The sequence below is a fragment of the Fistularia commersonii genome, chromosome 3 (genome assembly GCF_037954325.1).
Source record: "Fistularia commersonii isolate RoL2024-O1a breed Wild chromosome 3, RoL_Fcom_v1.0, whole genome shotgun sequence".
In the NCBI taxonomy this organism is placed as follows: Eukaryota; Metazoa; Chordata; class Actinopteri; order Syngnathiformes; family Fistulariidae; genus Fistularia; species Fistularia commersonii.
The window spans coordinates 13,970,216-13,995,430 of NC_141286.1; the positions used below are offsets into that span (position 1 = coordinate 13,970,216).

The 25,215-nt window shown below is 42.4% G+C and overlaps 1 protein-coding gene across 2 annotated transcripts in view; it reads right to left on the reverse strand.

The window, feature by feature from the left end:
• The window catches only part of lrrk1 (leucine-rich repeat kinase 1), a 76,126-nt gene that overhangs the window by 50,209 nt on the left and 702 nt on the right, over positions 1-25,215 (reverse strand). The window contains exons 2-11 of one of the 2 annotated variants that reach the window (XM_086143718.1): positions 20,639-20,749; positions 16,873-17,063; positions 10,777-10,948; positions 10,135-10,314; positions 9,610-9,755; positions 4,951-5,177; positions 4,381-4,508; positions 4,051-4,214; positions 3,741-3,878; positions 2,667-2,779 (exon numbers count right to left, since the gene is read on the reverse strand). In XM_086143718.1, the coding sequence (XP_085999844.1) occupies positions 2,667-2,779; positions 3,741-3,878; positions 4,051-4,214; positions 4,381-4,508; positions 4,951-5,177; positions 9,610-9,755; positions 10,135-10,314; positions 10,777-10,948; positions 16,873-17,063; positions 20,639-20,702 (1,523 nt within the window). In that variant the 5' untranslated portion in view covers positions 20,703-20,749. Of the gene's footprint in view, positions 1-2,666; positions 2,780-3,740; positions 3,879-4,050; positions 4,215-4,380; positions 4,509-4,950; positions 5,178-9,609; positions 9,756-10,134; positions 10,315-10,776; positions 10,949-16,872; positions 17,064-19,377; positions 19,469-20,638; positions 20,750-25,215 lie in introns of those variants that run through there. The other variant, XM_086143719.1, reaches the window with a different exon arrangement.

Below are 25,215 nucleotides of genomic sequence, written 5' to 3' on the forward strand. Positions count from 1 at the left end.
TTTGAGCTGTTGGAGAATGTCAAGTTTTTTTTTCCAGATCAATAGGCTCAAATTCAAGTGAAGAGGGAGTTCACTGTTATTTAAGTTGCACGCTTGTTATTGTGACAAGTGGACAAATGAGTTAGTCGTTTGAGGTAAACAGGTTTAAATGAATGCCATCCTGTCCATTAGCATTGAACAAAGATGATTTGGAAATCCACAGGTGAATGGAACCAAACCAACACTCATCCCTAAGCCACCTCAGATGTTACCTTCAACCATCTCTCTCAGGCCTGGCAACCACTCTGGATCTTTTTCAGACTGTTTCCGCAGTCCATCTTTGCACAATTAATTTTGGAGGTGCATGGCAGCGGGTTGGAGGCGCAGCAAAACTCCTGCAAGGACTTGCCTTTGGCATCTCCAGCTCGCACTGCGCCAAACCAATTCCAACCAAGGTCACTCGCAGGTGTTTTGTGACATGGAGGGGTCAGGGTTGACCGTGCATCTTTGAACTCAAACACGATGAACATGTCGGCTACAGAACATTCACACCTGAAAATCTAGACAAAAGTCCATCTGTAAATCCAAACAACAATCTACCTCCAAGGCACAATAGGAAGACACAGGTCGAGTGGAAATTAATGGCAAGGCTGAAATATGGAGCAGCATCTCAATGTTCCAGGTCCAAGTTCACAATTTCACGTATAAAATAAAAACAGCTGATCTTATGTAGGGTTCCATCCCATTCGGGTGCATCCCTGTCTTCTTCCTGTAGCCAGGACAGAGCTCCTGCTTCCAGATGCTCCCCTGGCCAGTGAAGCCACTGACTACAGCTGGAATAAAAGGAGCTGCATGACTCAGCAGTTTTCTCTGTGCCACTATTGAATATTCTGGTGATCAGGGATAAGTTCTTCACCCAAACAGGGTATAGCTATCCAGCTTCGCACGCTGCTTCAATTTAATACACTGTGATGAGACTGGCTCTTTGCTGTTGAGGTTGGTGTGTGGGTGTGCATGTTTTGCCCCAAAGGAGAACACTTTGTAGCAGTCTCCTCTGCTATTCCCAGATTGTTTGATCTTTTCCTCTGTTTGATTTGATCACCACTAAACATATCCGAAACAAGCTGAACAGACTGAACGGGTCTCAATGTGGGCACACATATCAATGCCACATGTAAATGTAACCGAGTCCAAATTAAGCATCAACTCCTGATTTTCACCAGGGACCCATTTTCACATGCATTAGCATACCTGTTGGATAAAAACTATATCCAGAGTGGTTCCAATAATGACCAAGATGATGAGAAACAGAGGATAGAGAACATTTTCTATGTAATCAAAGGCATACTCAACTGACCGCAGGTTGCTTGTCACACAGATAAAGATGCAAAGATCCTCATTAGGGGAAAAGTGAAAAATCATCAAAACCCAAGTCATGTCAGACTTCAGCCTTTTCATTTTGTCCTCAAGTTTAAACAAATGAAACATCTAAGTGTGATTGGTTTTATTTCTAGAGTTTCTAGATCTCCAACATTTATCCTGCTCACAGGGTCAGTGGGGGGGCACTGGTGCCAATCCCAGAAGACACTGGGCCAGAGGTAGGGTTTGTCCTGGATTGGTTATATGTCAGTTACAAGTCCCCATATTGACACATCTAACCACTCACAGTCACTTAGACTCTTCAGTGTACTTCAGTAAAAGTTTGATAAAACTTTGGCATTTCTGTACATGAAATTAACAAAAACAACTGTTTTCATTCATAGCATGAAATGTGGCTATTACTGGAGAATCCGATCGATTTGAAAATAAGCCAATGAGCTAACAGTGCAACGTGGACTTCATTGGTTTACATGTTTCAAAGCCCACAACAATGTATCAGTGACTTTATGAGAAACAGAAGTAAACCAAAAGCAAGGACACAGTTATGAAATTGTCAATGCACCATAGTATCAAGCCAAGACAGCACAGAATCCAGTAAATGCAAGTGCCTCTGTATCAAGAGAAGTTTTATGAAAGTTGTAAAGACAACCTCTTAAGATTTTTGGATCTCTTTTCAAATCTGTTTATCTCCCATAGTTGCAGATGGTCTGGCTCTTCATGTTCTGCTCCTCTTCCTGAGCTTTATGACACAGACAGCTTGACATTCGTACGTCTAATTATCTTCATGGACCCTTGCTTAATTGATTCTCGTATAATGCCGTATGTGTGGGTCCAACTCCTTGCCCCAGCTGGTTCCTGGAAAGATTGTCCTGTCTGGAGCAGAGACCAGTTCCACTTACTGGATGCAGGGAGAATTGCAATGTGATTCCCACACAGATTCAGCGGGAAGGGGGAGGATGAAGGCTTAGGATGAGTAAAAACCAATAGGAAGTGAGAGGAAGACGAAAAGGAGGAGGGATGAGGGTGAAGAGGAGGAGAAGGACGAAAAAAAAATGGGAGAACCAGGGTGTGGAAGGAGAAAGGGGGAGGAAAAGTAGAGGCAGACAGAGGCAGATGGGAGGAGAGAGGACAGGAGTGAGGGGAGGATAGAGAGTGGAACAATGAAAAAGGAGGAGGAGGAAAAAGTAAGAAGGATAAGGATGAAGAGGAGGAGATGAGGGAGCTCGAGGTTTAGGACGGGAGCGAGAAACAGGAAAAGGGCAAGGAGTGTGTCTGTGTGTGTGTGTGTGTGTGTGTGGTGTACCTACTTGCCCAGCTGGTTCCTGGAAAGATCCAGTGTCCGCAGCTGAGAGCAGTTCCACTTATTGGACGCGGGAAGAATTGCAATGTGATTCCCACACAGTCTGAGAGAGAGCAGGGCCTGTTGGGAGGGGTAAAAGTAGGAGGACAAGGAGGATGAGGGAGCAGGAGTTGTAAGATGAGTATTAAAAGAGATACGGGAGAAGGGTTTATTATCAGGGTAAGAACAAGGTGGAGAGGATGAGAAGAATGAGAATATGCAGGATGATCGAGAGCAGGAGGAAAACGAAGTGGATTAGAAGGCCGACAAGGAGGAGCAAGACGGTGAAAATAAAGAAAAGAATCCAGGGGAGAAATAAAACCAGGACAATGAGGAGGAGGAGAAGTGAAAGGAAGATCAACAGATAAAGGAGGTTAAGAAGGGGGAAGATGATGCAGAGCAGGGTAGAGGAGGAGCAGTGGGGGGTGAAGCGAAAAAGGAGGTCAATCCGGAGGAAGTCGAACTTCCCATTGAATCTCACACACACCTGCAGCAAAATAACATCTAACCCTGTGCACAAACATTCTTTTATAAAACTGACTCCGTCCTGAAGTGTAAGCTATGATTACTAATTTATTTGGTAGGAAAAACTTCAATTTCAGATATCTTAAATGCAAGAAATCCAGGGAATCTGAAAGTAATTTATTTGGAAACACTTCCTAAAAAAAAAGGAATGCCTTTGTTCATTTCAAAGTCATATCAGTGATACTGATCAGTGATTTCTCATGTTACCATTAAAACGTCACTGAATATCACCATTGAAATTGAGTATGAACATGACGAATCTTTGATGTAGAAAATGAACGACTTACATGTCTCATTACGAAACATATAAGCCTGGGGGCCTTCCTTTTTTAACACGCCAGTTATAAAGTTCGTCTAGACTATCCTCCATTCATTACAACTTGCTCCTGAACATTTCTGTGAAAAGGACAGTAGGCTGCAGTCAAACGTGATTCTACTGTCATCTGGAGGCTGGCATGCACATTGCAAGCAATTGCAGCAGTTCTAATACGACTGTACTCTAAAACAGGCTACCCACCTCCAACTCGAAGATATATGAGGGCAGCTCTTGCAGACAGTTGTCAGAGAAATCCACTTCCTGCAGCTGAGTTCTCCAGAAGATGGAGATTGTGTTGGGAAGACTTTCCATCAGATTGTTGGAGGCTCTGCAATGTGTCTGCACGATTGGGAAACAAACGGGAAACACGAGATCATATTGTAAGGTTTTCACAGACATTTTTGAAACCAGGAAAGGCTCAGATTATGTATTGAAATTCATCCCAGACCCTACTTTTAGTATGCTGTTATGACTTTAGTTTCATCTAATCCCTATGAATGTGTTTTCATACCAGCGGACAGGCCCAGGGGTCAGGGAAGATGCTCAACCTGTTGTGACTGACGTTCAGGAAGCTCAGGGACTTGAGGCAGTGCATGATGGATGTGGGCAGGCTGGTCAGAAGGTTATCAGAGACATCCAACTCCTTGAGCTTACGCAGGCCAATCCAGTTCGTAGCTGAAAGAAAGCAATCGGTTTCATCAAAGGGGATTACCTTCACAATTAATAATAATTGAACAGTGCAATGCAATGAATAGTGGCCCTGCTTGTCTGGGGTTTCTCAATAAAAGACTTGACCGTGAAAGATATTAGGAATTCAGATATAAGTAGGGCTGGAACCTACTAATGGGGAAGTCGAAGAGGACTGTGAGCTGGTTCTTGGCTGCCGACAGTCTTTGGATTTGGGTCAGGTGCAGCAGGGCAGCAGGCAGGCTGGTCAGCTGGTTCTGGGAGAGATTAATCTGCCGTAACCTGGAGCACAGGAAGTTGGAGCCCGAGGGTCACCCTTTTCCAAGACCAACACAGTTCATTTTCATACAAAACATCGAGGACTAAGTCAGGTGTATGATTTGTAGTATTTCTTATAATTGAAAAGTTAATCGTTTTTTTGTGATGGTTTTAAAAGGAGTGCACACAAAATGACAGCGCAAGTATATACAAGAAAAACATTTGAGGATTAATTATTTTTCCACTGTTATCAATGCATATTTGGTACCTCAAGTGATATATACTTCATATACCTCAGTGCAATTGACAGTCATACTGGGATCAATATTGGGATTCTTCAAGTGAAGATATTCAAGTCCAGTTGCCAAGACAAGAAAAATTTCAACAAGAATTCACCATGACCTGGATGACTGAGAACATCCACAGACATAGATGAGGAAATATTCTCCTCCTTGAGGCAGTGTACCTGGAGCAGATGACCTCCTGGGAGCTATGGGTGGCAGGCAGTTCCTTTAACAGGTTGTTGGAAAGGTCCAGCTCCTGCAGGTGTACAAGACCCCAGGGGATCACGGACGGAAGGGCCGTCAGATTGTTGGACGAAAGATCCAGCTGGGTGATGGATGCAGACACGTCCATGAACCAATCCAGTTCTAGCCAGGGCAGCTGGAGGCAACTCCAACAAACACTAACCGCCTGGGAATGAATGTGCACGCATGCACGCACACACGCGCACACGCACACGCACACACACACACACACACACACGCACACACGCACACACACCTCCATAAAGATACAATATTGGGATTCAAAGCAAGTTTGTCTTTGAAAGTGAAAACTGATTTGAGAGGTCACGTAAAGAGAATCTTTAAAATGTCCTTTAAGACATTGGTACAGTGCATCAATAGATAATGAGACACATCTATTAAAAACACATAAGTCCCTCGTCCCATTAAATATCTGTTTCTCATAAATCAGTAAAATGACAGAAGAGCAGCTGCCACATCGGAATACAGATGACGAACAGAGTCCAAATCAGAAGACCCTGGACCAGACTATTGCACCTCTTGGGTTTCTGTCAGCATTAACTTTTTTTTAGAGCTTCCTGACTGAATGTCAGATTGTGTTTTTTAACATCCCCAGCGACTACCATATTTTCCGCACCATAAGGCAGACCTAAAACCCTTTAATCTTCTCAAAAACCGACAGCGCGCCTTATAATCTGGTGCGCCTTATATATGGGTCATATTGAGCTGCAACAAGTCTCACAACTACGGGAAGCAGCCACCGACTTAATTTTCTCCCGTAGAAGTAGCGTGCGGTGCATGCTTGATATATGGCTCCCCTGGTCACTGGCAGTGTGTGTGTGTGTGTGTGTGTGTGTGTGTGTGTGTGTGTGTGTGTGTGTAAAGGCCCCAAAATGGCTCCTTCAAGAGACACGCTTACAACGCAGAGTTTAAACTCAAGGCTATCAGTCACGCAGTAGAACCCGCGAATAAAGCAGCAGTGAGAGAATACAACATTAATGAATCATTGATGCAGAAGTGGAGGAAGCAACAAGATGACCTGCACCAAGTAAAGAAGACTAAACAAAGTTTCCTAGGAAACAAAGCGAGATGGCCACAGTTAGAGGACAAACTTGAACAGTGGGTTGATGAACAGAGATCGGCAAGTAGAAGCATCTCTACAGTCACTATTTGAATGGAGGAAACAATGCTAGCTATCCACATGATCAATGAATTTAGAGGCGCTCCTTTTGGTGCTTTCGTTTTATGAAAAGCTTTGAAGTGTGACAAATGGAGTTGGAAATACATTGTTTTCAATTAAGGCGGCGCAAATACCATAAAGAGCTACCGGTACGTAAGGTACCGTATTGTGAATGCACTAACTTGTTTTGGGAGTGAACAGAGTTGTCAGAATGTTGGTTTGTATTCTATTAATAAGGTTTGACTGACTGAATTATCTGACTGTTTTGTTGACATTCCCTTTAGCGCAGCTTTGTTTAGTGGATGCATAACACAACCCAAGCCATTAAAGTAGTTTCTATTCTATGTGCCTTAAAATGTGGTGTGCCTTATATATAAAAAAAAGTTTTAAAATAGGCCATTCATTGAAGGTACGTCTTATAATCCGGTGCGCCTTACAGTGCGGAAAATACAGTGATTTGAATCTTTGATGTACAAAATGTCTACTGTACAGCTTCTCCTTCTCCTTTCGGCTTTTCCCTTCAGGGGTCGCCACAGCAAATCATCCTTCTCCATCCAACCCTATTCTCTGTATCCTCCTCTCTCACACCAACTACCTTCATATCCTCTCTCACTACATCCATAAATCTTCTCTTTGATTTTCCTCAAGACCTCCTGCCTGGCAGCTCCAATTCTAGCATCCGCCTCCCAATCTATTCACTATCCCTCCTTTATACATGACCGAACCATCTCAGTCTGGCTTCTCTGACCTTCTCTGACCTTCTCTTCAAAACACCTAACATGTGCTGTTCATCTGATAGACTCATTCCTGATCCTATCCATCCTGGTCACTCCCAAAGAGAACCTCAGCATCTTCATCTCTGAGACCTCCAGCTCTGCCTCCTGTCTTTTTGTAATTGTAACGGTTTCTCGTCCATACAGCATCGCTGGTCTCACCACCATCTTGTAGACCTTTCCTTTCATTCTGGCTGATATTCTTCTGTCGCATAGTACCCCTGACATTTTTCTCCCCCCATTCCAACCTGCTTGGACCCATCTCTTCACCCTTTTCCACGCTCTCCATTGCTCTGGACTGTTGACTTCGAGTACCTGAAATCCTCCAGCTTCTAGATCTCCACCCCCTGTAGCCTCACCGTTCCACCGGAGTTCCTCTCATTCACACACATATATTCTGTCTTGCTGCGACTAACTTTCATTCCTCTCCTTTCCAGAGCATACCTCCACCTCTCTAGATTTTCCTCTACCTGTTCTCTGCTCTCACTACAGACCACAATGTCATCTGCAAACATCATGGTCCATGGAGATTCCTGTCTAACCTCATTTGTCAGCCTATCCATCACCACTGCAAACAAGAAGGGGCTCAGAAGGGGCTGATCCCTAATAGAGTCCCACCTACACCTTGAACTTCTCTGCTACCCCTACCGCACACCACACCACTTTCTCACAGCTAGCATACATGTCCTGCACCAGTCTAAAATACTGCTCTGCCACTCCAGATTTCCTCATACAATACCAGAGCTCCTCTCTAAGCACCCTGTCATAAAATCTTTCTAGGTCTACAAAAACGCAATGCAGCTCCTTCTGGCTTTCTCTCTACTTCTCCATTAGCATTCTCAAAGCAAGGACTGCATCTAAAGTACTCTTTCTAGTGATGAAGCCATACTGCTGTTCACAAATGGTGACTTCTGCTCTCAGTCTAGTTTTCACTACTCTTTTCCATAACTCCATTGCATGGCTCATCAACTTTATCCCTCTATAGTTGCCGCAATACTGAACATCCCCCTTATTCTCAAAAATAGGATCCATCACACTTTGTCTTCATTCTTCAACTATCTTCTCACTCTCTAAGATCCTGTTCAATAATCGAGTCAGAAACTCTACCGCTGTCTCGCCTAGACACTTCCACACCTCCACAGTTACATCATCAGGACCAACTGCCTTTCCACTCTTCGTCCTCTTTAATGCCTTCCTCACTTCACTTTTACTAATCCCTTGTACTTTGTAGTCTAAAATAGTCACCTCTTCTACCCTTGCCTCTCTTTCATTTTCCACATTCACCAGTTCTTAAAAATACTCTTTCCATCTTCCCATCACTCTTCTCGCATCTGTCAATACGTTTTCCTCTCTATCCTTAGTCACCTGGACCTGCTGCACATCCTTTCCATGTTTATCTCTCTGTTTCGCCAGCCTGTATAGATCATTCTCTCCCTCCTTACTGTCCAACCAAGCATACAAGTCATTGTACGCCTTTTGTTTTGCCTTTGCTACCTCTATCTTTACCTTACGCTGCACCTCCCTGTACTCCTGTCTGTTCTCTTCAGTCCCCTAAGTGTCCCACTTCTTATTTGTTAACCGCATTCTCTGTATATACTCTTGCAGTTCCTCATTCCACCACCAAGTATCCTTTTATTTACTTTCCTTCCAGATGATACACAAAGTGCTTTCCTACCTGTCTCCAGTGTAGGGACATAAGAAGGCGAGTTGTGTGGGAGAATTTGGGACGGTTGAATACCAGCGGGCTGCCGCTTTCTGAATAAGCTCCAGAGGCCTGATGGTCACTGCTGGGGAACCAGCAAGGAGGGAGTTGCAGTAGTCCAAATGAGAGACGACTAGAGCTTGGATGAGTATCTGCACTGTATCCAACATGTCCATTGAAGTCTTCACCAATTATTACTCTCTCATCTCTGGGGATATTCTACATCACTTCATCTAACTCACTCCAGAACTTCTCCTTCTCCTCAAACTCACATCCCACCTGCGGGGCATAGGCACTTATAACATTGAGCATCACACCTTCAATTTCCGGTTCCAGACTCATAAGTTTATCTGACATTTTCCCTTCAGAACGTTCCTAACAAACTCTTCCTTCAAGATAACTCCTACTCCATTTCTCTTCTTGTCAATACCATGATAGTACAACTTAAAGCCTGCTCCTAAGCTTCTAGCCGTACTACGTTTCCATCTGGTCTCCTGGACACACAGTATGTCCACTTTCCTTCTCTGCACCATGTCGACCAACTCTACCTTTTCCTGTCATAGTCCCACTATTCAAAGTCCCTAATCTCAGTCAGAGACTCTTGTCTTTCATGTCTACTGTACATCATTCTCTAAAATGCAACTATACACACATGGAAGCCAAAAAGTGTTTCATTTATTCATTAGTAATGGTTCATTGATGTAACTGTTAGCTGTCAAACCTTTGTCTTAGATCTGGTTGGGAAAAAAATCATTTAGTTCAGGCACCAAGAAAAGAAAAGTTAAACTTCATTTGTATATATTTTCTTGGATCGAAAAAAAACAAACAAACCTACTTGTTCATTTCAGAGGTTAAACCCACAGTTTCAGTTATCAAACGCTATGCTAAAAATATATAGGTGTGATGACAAAACTACAAAGTAACAAAGAAACCGTTGTGAAACCTGAAGCTCTGCCTCTTCATCTGTTTCGAGCACTTCCTGGACTTTGCGTCTAAGGAGGCGTTTACTGAAGGCGGGATGGTCAATCAGGGTGTAGGAGGAGAAGCCCGCTCGGTTCTGAAGCAGGAAATCAGCAATCTCCTCATTTCCTGTTGGACCAAATACATTGGTCACTCCATGTCAACCAGGTCAGAACAAGACAGGACAGTTGTTTTCTCATTTCCAACTTTGTTCATCCACAGAAATAGTGCACCTATGACTCATGTGAATGGATTATTCCAGGCAATGGAAATGAGCTACAAGAAAACAGTGGCATTAAGTATTTTGCACTAGCACTGCATTTTCATAGTATGTTGAAGAAGCTGCATTTTAGAAATGTAAGAATTATATGCAGAAGAAGATAAATTAAATCTAAGATGCCAATTTACCTTCACTCTTTTTTAATACATTGTCTATATATTAAACAACGACCCTAGTCTCATATTTCAAACCCATCTTAATAAATAATGCTACAGGAGGGTTGCCTACCAGCTCGTGCAGCGGCATAGAGTGGCAGCCCACTGATGATGGCAAAATCATTGCTGTGGATGCCGCAGCCTTTGGTGTCGGCATCATAGCTGTGGACCAGCAGCTGCACCACGTCCAAGTGTCCCTGCTGACATGCTGTGGCCAACATCCAGCTGAGCAGGTTGCTCTGCAAACATGCAGCTAGGAGGACACAGGCAGCATTTTTTCTTGAAAAATGGTCATGTACACTATTGATGAGCTCTGCAGAAACAATTTACATCCACTTTAAAGGCCTCATTCACTTCCACAGCTAGTTGAAAAAAAAACATTTTATCATTAATTTACTGTTTAGCTGCTAATTTACTGCAAAACTGATGGAGGCGAGGTTGCCAAACTCTGACCTTTCAATTAATATTTTCAAATTTACTTTGAGAAGTTTTCTGCGTTTTTCTTTTAACCCTACCCAGTTTTTTTCCCCTTATCTATTTTCTTTTCTGTGTTTTAAAAAGAAAGCAAACTGTATTTTTTTGACAGAGGCTCTGGTTGGATTTGTTAAACTACCTGAACTGTTTCAACATCTGTGTTTTATTTCTCAATTGGTACCGGTAAGTTAAGAAAATAAAGAATAAACACTTTTTCAAAAAGTTTTTGTTGAATTCCCACCAGGTATGGCATCCAGTAGCTCTTTGACAAGCTGGCTGTGGCCGTGGTAAGCAGCTAGGATGGCAGGGTTGTTGTCAGACGGCTGTCTGGGAACAGTAACGTGGGCTTCTTTCAGGAGGTAACACACACTCTTCAGATCCCCATGCTGAGTGGCCACACACAGGAGACGCACCTACAGCAACACACAGTACCCACAGTGTAACCAGCTGGTTTAGGTTGCAGCTTGCAGAAAAGGAAGTTGGAGTACAATCAGACTTATTCCTTGAAAATGTAAAATTGCAGCAATGGTATACCACAGGGCTAAATCCTTGGTCCTTTCGTCTTTGCCTTACCATGGTCTACTTTGGATTTTTCTCAGGTAACATGGTACCTGTTGTCCCCCTTCCTACATGATATCAAACTCTACCTTGGAGTGTTTGGCCATTAGACATTGTCCATGCCAACTGAATTCAAGTCTTACAGATGCAGCAAACAGCTGGTTTAAGTCTCAGTTATAGGTCTCTTGGGATGTAGGAGATCATTATATTATAAATTTTGATGGCCTTAAGAAACACCAACTACTACATGTTACATGCAACAATTAGTGATTAAGTACACATGCCATCCTCCCAGTCAAAACCCGAATGCAGCGAAATCAAATTAAAAGGATGACCAACTAGGCATATGACTTTGCTTACCTGTTTTTATTTTAACAAAATTCTTATCAACTTGACAATAAAAACTAACATTCTTTAAAGAGCATGTTTCCAAGATCCGTGATGCACGCAATTAAAGCCGATCAGCTTGTTTATACCGGCATCAGAGGTATATGGCTGCAAATCTCAATCGGAAGAATTAAGAATTAATTAATCAAACAAGGGACTTTTCTTTTTTTTTTTTTAAACACAGGTTTCCATTCACATGCACGCACAGAAATCCATGCCAGGCAATGCCAGCTCTACAAACTCTCTACCCCCTACCCCGCCCCAGAGATTTGATTCGGAGCTTACAAAACATGGGTTCACAGTAAGAAGCAAATATCTATTTATGATTCTGGAAACAATTCACAGAAAGTGACATGAAAAATATCATCTTTATCATTTTTCCTTTCTTCTTAAGATATAAACAATGTTTTCAACAACATGTATTCAAACAGAATAAGAATAAGAACAACATTATTTAACAATTTCCTTTGGGATAAATAAAGTTGTTCTTATTCTTACGTGAAACTAGGGCACATACTTACAGAGTTTGTGTTAGTTGAGACACACAAAGATTCCTCATGTGTTACTTTTCAACATTAAGTCTTAATATTGCAAAAGGAGCAGTGGTCTAAGTGAGCTGTCTTATCAGTGTAAGGGCCAGGGTACAATTATTTCTCCTTTAATACTTGCAGTTTCACACATGACACCAGAAAGGAGGCCTTGATCTTAGTGACTATGAACTGTCTGACAAAAACAACTGGGTGACAAATTCTGCTTTAATTTCAGCTTTCATGATGTTGTTATTTTTGAATGCTATTATATGTTTCCGTGAAATCTGAATTAAGCACAGCATCCATCTGGATGCAGTGATTGGAGTTATCTGCAACTCAACTCAATAAGATATCATTGACCTGAACACATAATATCGCCAACGGAGTGATTTGATTATTTTTGGTCAGAATGCAAAGTGTCTCAATACAGAGGACGTCGCCTGTGGTGGATTTCCAAACAAACAGAGAATATTCTCCAGCTTCAGTTTAATCTCCCAAAGAAAAAAAATTAAATCCATGAGGATTTCAGTATGATGTTGCATTCCTTGTACTTATTGTCTAATCTTTATGTATCCTTGAGGACTGGGTGTTGTTAAAAATCTGTTCTACTTTACTAGTACATGCAGAAGTAGGACAGATTTCTGCTGATGCATCCAAACAAACAAGTGCAGCAGCAGAAACACCCACTCACTCCTTAAAACACGGGTATCCCACAAGAAAAGCAGCATCCTGTGATCAAATCAACTCAAATTTCAAGCACCTAAAGGAGACCTGAGTTCCCCTTGTATGCCTTTAGTGTCCTGATTATTACAGGAAACACCATAAGATACAACATAGGCTTCTGCTGTCAAGTACAACATCATCCTTTCACTGACTGGCTTGTTAAAAGCAAATAAATATAATTAAATGATCTCTCATTGAGCTCCTGGTTTTCCCTCCCTATAAACATTATAAAATTTGAACCATTATAAAATTTGAATCAGACAATTGAAAAGTGAACCATAAAATTATCAGGTTCTATCACACTCAATAACCTGAATGCATGGATTCATCCTGCCGGGTCAGTAGTACAATGGTATATATACTGCTCAAAAAAATAAAGGGAACACTTGAACAACACAATGTAACTCCAAGTCAATCACACTTCTGTGAAATCATAGTGTCCACTGAGGAAGCAACACAGATTCATTTTGACTTGTTTTAAGGACATTACATCAAAGTTGGATCGGCCTGGAGTTTGTTTTTACACTTTAATTTTGAGTGTGATTCCTAATCCAGACCTCCATGGGTTGATACAATTGATTTCCATTGATAATTTTTGTGTGATTTTGTTGTCAGCACATTCAACTGTGTAAAGAGCAAAGTATTTCATTAGAATATTTCATTCATTTAGATCTAGGATGTGTTTTTTAAGTGTTCCCTTTATTTTTTTGAGCAGTGTATATACATACATATATGTATATATGTGTATATATATATATCTATATATATATATATATACATACATACACACACACATACATATAGATATATATACATACAAACATACGTACGTACATACATACACGCATACATACATACATATATATTATTTATACAGCCACCAATTGTGCAAGTTCTCCCACTTAAAAAGAGAAGACACCTGTAATTTTATCATAGCTACACGAGCGTTGCCGGGGGAAAAAAAAAAAAAAAAAAATCCAGAAAATCAGGTTGTCTGAATTTTAAAGAATTTATTTTCAAATTATGGTGGAAAATAAGTATTTGGTCAAGAACAAAAGTTCATCTCAATACTTTCTCATGTACCCTTTGTTGGCAATGACAGGTCAAACGTTTTCTGTAAGTCTTCACAAGGCTTTCACACGCTGTTGCTGGTATTTTGCCCCATTGCTCCATGCAGATCTCTTCTAGAGCAGTAATGTTTTGGGGCTGTTGCTGGGCAACACAGATTTTCAATTCCATCCAAAGATTTTCTATGGGGTTGAGATCTGGAGACTGGCTAGGCCACTCAAGGACCTTGAAATCCTTTTTACGAAGCCACTCCGTCATTGCCCGGGTGGTGTGTTTAGGGATCACTGTTATGCTGAAAGAACAAGCCATGATCCATCTTCAGTGGCCTTGCTGATAGAAGGGGGTTTTCACTCAAAATCTCACGATACATGGCCCTGTTCATTTTTTCCTTTACACGGATCAGTCGTTCTGGTCCATTTGCAGAAAAACAGCCCTAAACCATGTTGTTTCCACCACCATGCTTCACAGTAGGTATGGTGTTAATCGGATACAGCTCAGCATTCTTTCTCCTTCAAACACGGCAAGTTGAGTTTTTACCAAAAAGTTCTATTTTGGTTTCATCTGAGCATAGGACATTCTCCTTATCCTCTTCTTGATCATCAAAATGCTCTCTAGCAAACTTCAGACGTGCCTGAACATGTACTTGCTTTGGCTGGGGGACACGTCTGGAACTGCAGGATTTGACTCGCTGGCGGCGTAGTGTGTTACTGATGGTAGCCTGTGTTACTTTGGTCCCAGCTCTCTGCAGGTTACGAACAAGGACCCCCGTGTGGTTCTGGGATTTTAGCTCACCATTCATGTGATAATTTTGACCCCACGGGGGATCTTGCATGGAGCTCCAGTTCGAGGGAGATTATCAGTGGTCTTGTAAGTCTTCATTTTCTAATTATTGCTCCCACAGTTGATTACTTCATACCAAGCTGCTTACCTTTTGCAGATTCAGTCTTCCCAGCCTGGTGCAGGTCTACAATTTTGTTTCTGGTGTCCTTTGACAGCTCTTTGGTCTTGGCCATAGTGGAGTTTGGAGTGTGACTGTTTGAGGTTGTGGACAGGTGTCTGTGTCTTTTATTCTGATAACCAGCTCAAACAGGTGCCATTAATACAGGTAATGTATGGAGGAGTAAGGCACCTCTTACAAATGAAGTAACAGGTCTCTGAAAGCCAGAAATCTTGCTTATTTGTCAATGACCAAATACTTATTTTCCACCATAATTTGCAAATACATTCTTTAAAAATCAGATAATGTGATTTTCTGGATTTTTTTTCGCATTCTGTCTCTCATAGTTGAAGTGTACCTATAATGAAAATAACAGGCCTCTATTATCTTCTTAAATGGGAGAACTTGCACAATTGGTGGCTGACTAAATACTTTTTTGCTCCACTGTATGCACACACACACACATGCACACACGCGTTTCCATTCGTCCTTTCAGCTATTCCCTTCAGGAATTAACACAGCGATTCAACCTTTTCCATCTTAGCCTATTCTCTGTATTCTCTACTCTCCCACTAACTAACTTCATATCCTTTCTCACCCACATCAATAAATCTTCTCTTTGGTCTTCCTCTAGACCTCTTGCCTGGCAGCTCCAATTCCAGCATCCGCCTCCCAATCTATTCACTATCCCTCCTTTGCACATGACTGAACCATCTCAGTCTGGCTTCTCTGACCTTCTCTTCAAAACATCTAACACGTGCTGTCCCTGTAATGGACTCATTCCTGATCCCATATGTTGCAGTTTTAAGCAAAACTGCAATATGATGTTCTAGTTTTACTTTAGCAGTTTTATGTTAAAATTGGTTTTGCTTAGTTTGCAGTTGGATAGCCACTAGTATACAGTGGTGGATGGGGGTGATGTCACCATTATTGGATGACCAGCCCAGGTTGCAAAACATGAACAGATGTGATTTAAAAAAACAAAACAGAAAACACGTGTTTCTGAGGCCAACTTCAACACAGAAAACTGTTACATTTAACTTACTAATCAACACAAGAAAGCACATTTCTGAAGCTTACTAATCTTTATCAAATTATCACTTATAATTAGTGTTGTATATCATTGCGTCATCATTACAACACTAATAAATCTGAACACAGTCACAATATTCCACAAAAAGAACAGGTCCATCAGATGCACTTATGGCATATAAATCGATATCCTTTCCACTTAGACCACGAGAATGTAAAACAACTCTGAAGCAAGTGAGGAATAAATATGAAGACATCATTCAAACTGGTAAATAGGCTTACTGCCAAACCTTGGAAAGGTCAAGCTTCAGTGCTTTAATCAGTCGTTGTGCTGAGCTTAAATCACATTACTGCAGCCTGCAGGAGCATGAAATGGATTTCAAATTAATGCAGGGTTTCAAAATGTTTCACACAATAAGATTTTCTCCATCTTTCCCTGCATGAACGGACATGAACTTTGGTTAATTATTGTGTGTAAATTAGAACTTTCCTTCACTAATTGTCGATTGTTTTCTACTATCAAAAAAGTTACACTAAAAATCAGGGAAGCACAGACAGTAAACACCCCCTGCTGGTAAAATGTGGAATAGTTTGTGCCTTTTCATTTTAAAAAGGAGCTCGTGATTTATTTTACAAACACTCAGTACAAAGATGAATGAATCCAAGCTTTAGAAATGTGCTGTCTTTGTTGATAAACAACATTTCCAAGGTAAAATACTACGTTCACTTTTATGTTAACCTCATTCATTTTCGATCCATGCCTGATGCACATTGATCAATCCAAACATGAAAAATGATTATTGAGATTATAATTTCAACCTGTAGCTCTTAGTCTAAATAATTTAATATTCACATAAGAAATATTTAGACAATTAATGATGAAAAGCCTAAAAGAGAAAATATTTGAACTGAAATTATATATTTGTCAGCAGCTTGCGTCTAACGGCAGTAATGACTAAAATTCCCCCCCTCTATGAATGAAAAATTCAGATGATATCCAGTAGGTGCAGTTCTACACTAATAAGTCAACAGATATAAACACACAGATTGGCAAACACAGCGATACTCACAGTGTTATCCTAGTGTATTAGAGAGTACCCACCCCTTCAATGTAGGGGGTCCCAGCGCTGCACTCTACACAGCAGGCCTGCTGTATCAGCTCGCCGGCAGCCTCTAGCTCGCCTTCCTCATATGCTGCCTGGATGTTCTCAAGCGTAGGAGACAGAGACAGAGCGGAACCGGACCCTGGACCTTCCAGCAGTGACGGCTTGGCCCCCATCTCATCCCCAGGGTCTGACAGCACACAGAAAACACACAGATACGCACACAGGTGGGGTAAGCACAATATGTGTGAGACAGCAGAACAGCAGCAGTAACAAGAAGTAGGTCACCCTATTAACTGCAGTGAGTGGATTAGCCCAGTGGAGGAGTGAGGAGGCAAGTGGAGGCAATACCAAGAACCAGATCTGGTGGGGCAGGAGAGAGATGGACCCTAACTCATCAATACTGACCACTGTTTCGCAGAATATCTAAAATATGATGTGTAATGTTGACTATGAACTAACAGATCCTCATTTTATTGGTTTCTTCAGGCGTCTATCGAGCTTTTTGCCAGCTATATTTAGTTTCTATTTTTCAAGTTTTTCCTCTGGTCATATGAATATCAGATATCCATGGACCCTATTTAAAGGGCTTGTGCTAAAAACAGACCCTTTTCTCTATTGATGGTAGGGTCAACAATACAAATCGGATTCAGCCCCACTGATTTATCATTAGTGGATCTATACATTCATTAATAGAGGCCTTAAAATTATATTAAATATATACTCATAATAAACATTTTTATTCCTTTGATTTTTTCTGCAAATGGATCCTTTTGCTATGTTATGGGAAAAAAAAAATGTGCTTTTGGCATTCTTTTTTCACATTAATCTATTTATTCCCTTTCCTGGATAAATTCAATCTCTCTCGCCTGCATCATCTTCATAATGACAATCACCCTTGGTCTTTCTCCCGTGAACATTTGCCTAGAGTGGTCTTTCACCAGCTGAAGGTGGCGTGGTCATGGCTCACCGCTCTCCTCAGATAGACAGGCTTAGTGATGGAGGCCGCTGGATGGATGCAGGGTGAAGGCACATATGGGGTGTAATGGTATCACTCCCTCAGGCTTTCTCATGTAACCTCAGCAGCCCAGTCAGAGCCTTAATTATTCATCGAGGACCGGCTGCAGGAAACACACACATGGGCAGCCCAGAGGCAGCTGAAGGGTTCACGGTCAATTTAACACCTCGGCCCGTAGATGTGAACGGCCAAAATTAATGACGACCAAGGCTACTTGGTACAAACATAGGATTCTATTTGCGTGGCTTACATGGCCCCAAAGCGCTCACAGAACCCTGAGTGGTCATTGCTGGTAGCACATGGAGAGAACGAGTAGGTTGTTCTGCCTGTTACATAATTCAGGGGTCCTAAAACTGTTCAAGATACACCCACAAGTGCCCCAGTGTGACCCCTAAATATCTTGTGTAGGCAGTAACTATTTGCTATATTAATATATTTCTTTCGTAGACCAAATATTATTCTTTGGGTTTGAGGAAGAAGTTAATGGTATAATAAAATTATGTAAAACTCATGTATGGATTAATGCTTGAAATACCTATTTTTGCCATATGCAATGTCTGGAATATTACCTTTAAAAAAAAGAAAATATTAATTGTTTAAATAAATGTATCAATAATTGTATTAGTTTTCCTTGTAACTACTCGGGCTCAAATAACCCATTCAACTTATTTAAATATCAAATTTCTTAAAATAATCTGGTGTCTAGGTTGTCACAAGATAATCATAGTTGCAAAAAATAATTTTGAAAATATACTGAAAAAGTGAAAAATTAATTCGACAAAGATTCATGTAAAAAGTTTGAAAATGTACATCAGATTTCAACAAAAAAATACGTCAAAAGACTTGGAAAGAATATTACAATAATCTTCTGTTCTTTTGGAAAGAACCAATCTTACAGGCTTTAGCTTCAAAGCAATTTAACCATTCTTCATTATGCAAGAAAAAAAATTGTTCAATAATTTTCTTCTGCAGGGATTTTTCCAGTTCTCCCACCCAGCCGATCATTCCCTTCCAAACAAAATGACATTTTCATGTGAATGAAATTATGTCAAATGAGGACAACTTCCTGTTAGCATTAAGTGGTACTGTCACTCAAACTGTACCTGTAGAAATCCCCAGTTTGACCCATCTTCATCTTTCAATCACATAGATATAACTGACAAAATGTCAACATCGGACACTCGGCATCTACAAGCCAATCAGAGAGGACTTTAAAAATACGCAGCCCACAGAGATGATGACGTCAGGATGGAGGGGCATCAAATAAAGTTCTTTGATGGCTCCTACAATTCAAACTCGCTCAGTCGTGAAATACGACATTGGGACGACAAAGCGTTGGCAGTCTAATCCATACTCAACATTCATCCAGAGACATCCATTCTTTCTCTCAGGGACAGTGATCGTCTTCAGCTGCCAGCTCGACATGTGCAGCATGTAAACAAGGCTTGGCTCGCGCTGCCCTACTCTCTCTCTTCTCTTCACTAACCTGCTCATAGCGAAGCAGTGAAGCCTCCTCTTCCTGTGACTCCAATCACACATGAAGCTATCTGTTCATGGGCGCAGCTCCTCTCCAACCTCCTCAGCCGATTTGGCTGGATAAGCTGCCGCCTCTCAAGCGGGAGGGAGGGAGATGGAGGAGGAGAAGGAGGGAGAGGAAATGGGGGATGATGCTCCTTTGTTTGAGAGCAACCCCCCCCCCCCATTCACCCACCTCGCTCTGCTGTAACACATTTGGGATCAGTATCTTTTGAGCCCTTGCGGAAGGCAGGTAGGACACCATTAGCTTAGCAGTAAGACAAGGTAAATTAGGACTGGGGAAGATTGACATGCCTTGCATGTTTTCGTCTGCGACTTTGTGTCAGCCAGGTTGAAGAAAAAATTGGAGGAAGCACCAGAAAATGGGCAGACAATTGCCATTTTGGTAAAAAGATATTGGCGAACAAAAGGATTTAGTCTAAGAATACCCTCAGAATTTCACTGACTAAATGTGCATTTAGTGTGGAATACTACCAGAGCACAAAAACTACAGTTGAAGCTTTTGCTGCGATTAAAGGATTAAAAAAAAAGTTTCACATCAGTTACTGTTGAGAGTAGGACAGACGTAACACCGTAGAACTTCCAAACCACAGCACCAGACACAACATGGGGAAATTCTGTTAACAGCCTGTACCTGAGACTGCCACATTGTACCACACAGCTGATTTTGATTTCAGTGACCTGTCATGATGATTGCGGTTTTGGACAGTTTTGATTTTATTTCATATCTAACTGACAACATGAACAAAAGTTTGTGATGTTCGGTAGGAAAATATGTGGATGAAGAATTCAGGATTACAAATACAATCATATTGAACAACTCAACCATCTGCTTCAGGTTCCAAAAGGATAAACAGCTGAATTATTACATTCTGTTCTGCCTAGTTTTGCTTTATTATTTTGTCTTAACATCTATTTCATATGAAACAAACAGCCTCCTGACTGTTATCCATCCGTTCTCCATCCGTCTTTCCACTAGTGATATTGACTGCTTTGGAAAAGCGAGAAAGGGCTAGCGGGGGGTTTGTAAGTGATAGACTTTCTTTGAATAAGTTGAGTTGATTTAGCACGGTGAAAACCAACCACATACAGTAGGACTGTCCAACAGTTGCAGTTTCATTTCTCTTTTTGCTAAACTTACTGCAGCGGGCAGCCCATAGCCAGAACCACTTCAGTCTGCAGCTTGATGTTTAGACAGGGAGTAGACTTACCTGCAAGTTGGTCCATGATGCCGTTGCTGGAGTTTTCGGGGAGGCCGACAGACCAGTAGGACATTTCTAATGGGATCCCTGGTCAACCAGTCAGAGCAGAGGTTCAGAAACCTTGCAAGGAGACACAGCACAATTAAAACTCACGGACTGACAACAGGCACAGAGCAATTTAACAAACATAATCAAATAAATAAATAAACAAACAAACATTAACAGCCCAGGGAAAAGTCCACACTGACAATGTTAAACATAGAAATACATAAGAGGCTCTGATTAGAGAGCTGTGAGAGCTTTGTCCTTATATCACTGCACTGGCAAGTTGTGAAAGACATTCAAATTAATGAATGGGTTTACAACACGGAGCCAGCTATTATGAGCATCATCTGCTTAAAAAACACACTGAAGAAAAAGACTCTACATTCCATAGGAAGGTTAATAATTAATTTAAAAAAACAACAGTATGAAAAAGTGTAGGAAATGGGGTGTTTAGAAAAAAAGAACCAACACAATCTTCTTCTCCTTTCTCCATCTAACCCTATTCTCTGTATACCTCCTCTCTTACACCAACTACTTTCATATCTTCTCTCACTATGTCCATAAATCTTCTCTTTGTCTTCCTTGAGACCTCCTGCCTGGCAGCTCCATACAGCATCATTGGTCTCACCACTGTCTTGTACACCTTTCCTTTCATTCTGGCGGATAGTCTTCTATCGCATAGCACCCCTGACACTTTTCTCCTACCATTCCAACCTGCTTGAACCCGTCTCTTCACCTCTTTTCCACACTCTCCATTGCTCTGGACTGTTGACCCAAAGTACATAGAGTATACGTATATCGCACATATATACTTTGTCTTAATGCGACTAACTTTCATTCCTCTCCTTTCTAGTGCACACCTCCACCTCTCCAGAGTTTCCTAAACTTGTTCTCTGTTCTCACTACAGATCACAATGTCATCTGCAAAAATCATGGTCCATGGGGATTCCTACACTGCTGCATTGTGGTCTACAATAGTCAACTCATCTACCCTTGCCTCTCTTTCATATGCCACATTCATCAGCTCTTAAAAGTACTCTTTCCATCTTCCCATCACTCTTCTAGCATCTATCAAAACATTTCCCACTCTATCCAATCACAATAATAAAGAATATATAGAATTCTAATAAGTCTGACATTTTGATTACAATGCCTGGAATAAGGCATTTTAAAAAAATGTAATACTTTTAATTAAATTCACGTGAAAATTACAAAGAAAACTGATATAGGTTACATTTAGAAAACCATGTTTAAGGATTAGGAGGTAAAAAAAAAAGACACTATTCAGTTACTTGAAAATATGAGAGATGGAGAGAAGATCTGTAAATTGATAGCTTCAGTCTAAGGAGCCATTACACTCCTCATTATTTTTCACTGATTCTTAGAATCATTATTATCATTATTGTTGTTATCGCTGGTTGTGGGGAAAGTGTCAAATGTGCCGAACGAGAACCAGCCAGAATAAAAGGATGGGTGCAGAAGATGTTGGCAAGCCTAGCGATGCTCTGTGGTTTAGAGACAGTGGCACTGAGGAAAAGACTGGAGGCAGAGCTGGAGGTAACAGAGGTGAAGATGTGCATGTTGTTTTTGTAGAGTGATGAGGATGGATAGGATGATAAGTAATTCCATCAGTGGGACAGCATGTGTTAGATGATTTGGAGACAAAGTCAGACTGAGATTGTTAAGCCATGCAGAGAGAAGGGCTTGTGAATATATTGTAGCGTGGTGCGGGGACTGGCCAGCAGAACCCCAGAATCTTTTGCAAATGATGATCATGATGACTGTTGGGAATTTCTTTTGGTTCTATGTTAAAGAACTCCATAGTTGAATGACCGTAAAATGTTGGGTTCAAGGTGTGACACTAACCTGCACTGTTAGTTACCATAACGGGGGAGTGAACCCTCTGGCTAACTGTTAGCGCTGAGAGAGACAACCCCTGGGTTTCCACTGTTCGTGGTTTGTTAAATTAAAGCCACCTTCTAAAGAGCAATTTATCCTTGACTCCCATTGTTGCATTGCTAAATTCCAGCTCGCCACATAGTTGTCAAAAGTGGGATTGCAAAATAACAACCATGTTCAGAGAAATGGAGGATATGACGTTCTCGTCAGAACTTCAGTTTGCCCTGCTGAAGTGGAGTTTTGAGGCCCAGAAGTTCAAGATCAGCAGATTGGAAGACGGACATGCGAGGATCTGCAGCGGCCCAAGGATGAACGACGGCAACCTGAGGACCAGCAATCCTTTCATTGAGGATTACAGTCCTGGAAACCCTTTCCTCGAGGACTAAAGTAGTGGCAATTGTTTCCTTGAGGATGCCAGGAACAGGCCCCACTGAGTGGATGTTAATCACAGGGTCAGTTTTCCCATAACCCTGGGAAAATGCCCCACCAGCCATTCATCGTCCTTGGCAGCAGACATGACCATGGCCGCGAACATGTCATCAGCCCTGAAACGTCAAGTTACCCCCAAGTGGGTTGTGACCAAGCTACCCCGCTACAATGGGGAGAAGACCCCACAGACGTACCTCATTCAGGTGCGGATGGTGACCCAGTTCAACAACTGGTCCCCGAAGGAAAAAGCCACCCAGGTTGCTCTGTCCCTGGAGGGTAATGCCGGACAAATCCTTACTGATCACCATCCACAGGAATGGTGAAGTTTCCTGGCCATAGAAAGGGCCTTGCACCAACGGTTTAGTCGCCGGCTCTTCTCTGGGGATGCTAGGAACCAGCTCCCCATCCATCATAGGAGGAGGGGGGAGAACTTGGGGGCCTATGCAGCAGACCGCCAGATTTATGCTCACCAAGGATACCCGACCTTTGATGCTACTGGATAGGATGAGCTCGCCCTCCACGCTTTTGTTCGAGGGCTCTAACCTCCCTGCCTTCAAAAGCATCAGTTTACATGCTACGAAAACCTTGGCGTAAGCTCTAGGGGAAGCCAAAGGAGTGGAACAGGTATTGGGAAACAGAGAATTTCCATCTGGGATGGGCAGTGGCAGACCAACTACCTGCCGGATGGAAGGTAAAACGAGTGAGGATGAAGGCACAAACCGCCAGGCCCCATGGGGAGCCCTGTGACCTTCCCGGCGGAGAGCGAAGGCAGCTGATCGACAGCTAACAGAGGAGAGTTTTCGGTGCAGGGAGCCAGGCTATGTGGCATGCAAATGTCCAGCACCCGCAGCAAGGTGCCAAGTACCCCTGCTGGGTCATATCAGGCAAGCCCAAGGACTGTGTGTGGACTGTGGCATCCATAGCATCCAATGCCAGGCTCTGGTGGACACAGGGTCAACTATCTCGCTGATCTGGCCTGGGGTCCTTCCTGACATTACTGAGCCTGAATGTGGGGGCTGGAAATGCACCCACCACAGCATCACCACTGCCACGGATCAGCGCACTAAGGTGCTGGGAGGGAAGGTCCTCCCAGTGACTGTTGCCACCGGCTGCACAGAAGATAACCTTTAGCGGGCGAGTATTCAGGATCCCTGGATTATTGGCCTTGACCCTCTAAAAAAGTGGGGGGCTGTGGTTGATGTACCCGGGGAAACACTATACCTGGCTGCGGAAGCCATTACACTCAATTGTACTAGTGAAGACGGACTCCGTCAAACCTCATCTCCAGCCCAAGGCGCAACGACCTCAACACCGGTCATCCGAGGAAGCAATCCAGCAACCCCGGACCCATCATCCACTGAGACTAGGCAGGCGATTGATGACTTATACTGCTGGAGCTGTGGGGGTTTGGAGAGACGCCAGTTACGGAAACTCCTAGATACGGTGCCAATATTTTCGCAGCCAGAGATGAGGACTGGACCAATTTGGTCCAGAATGAAACTGACACTGGAGGGGCGCAACCAATTCGTTTCCGCCCCCAACGTCTACCATTCACTGCAGCTGAAGGGAAGATAAAAAAGATGTTGGAGGCAGGGATTATCAAGCCCTGGACTAGCCCCTGGGCGACTCCAGTGGTTCTGGTCAGGGAAAAGGACGAATCCTAGCGTTTTTGTGTGGACTACCGCTTATTGAACTCACTCGCAAGAATTCTTATCCACAGGTGGACGATGCTCTGGACAACATTATATTGCCAACACACTAATGCAGACGCACTGTACTGACGACCCCGCCAGTAGGACTTGTACCAACACTGTCAGCATTCAGAGGAACTGGAATATGGGACTTGGGTAGTTACAGCCCTGCGAGATGTGCCAAATGGCGATGACACCCCAGGCAGCAACTTAACCCCAGCTTGCCACAATATTGATAGAAGAATTGTGAGGTTGGAGCCTCCAGTCAGGAGGCCTAGAGGAAGACCCAAGGCGCGATTGATGGATGGAGTGAAAGAGGAGTTTACTGTGGCGGCAGAAACCAGGGATATATGGAACCCCATGATTTGTTGTGGTGGAGGGAGCAGTCAAAAGAAAAAGAAGTAGTGGCATAATTCTGCCTGGCAACACACGGCGCCGTTGTGCGATTCACGCACGACACTTGGGCATGCGTGCGCGTTTGTTGGACCGCTGAAAAGGCGGCAGTGACGTTGAAAGCACAAC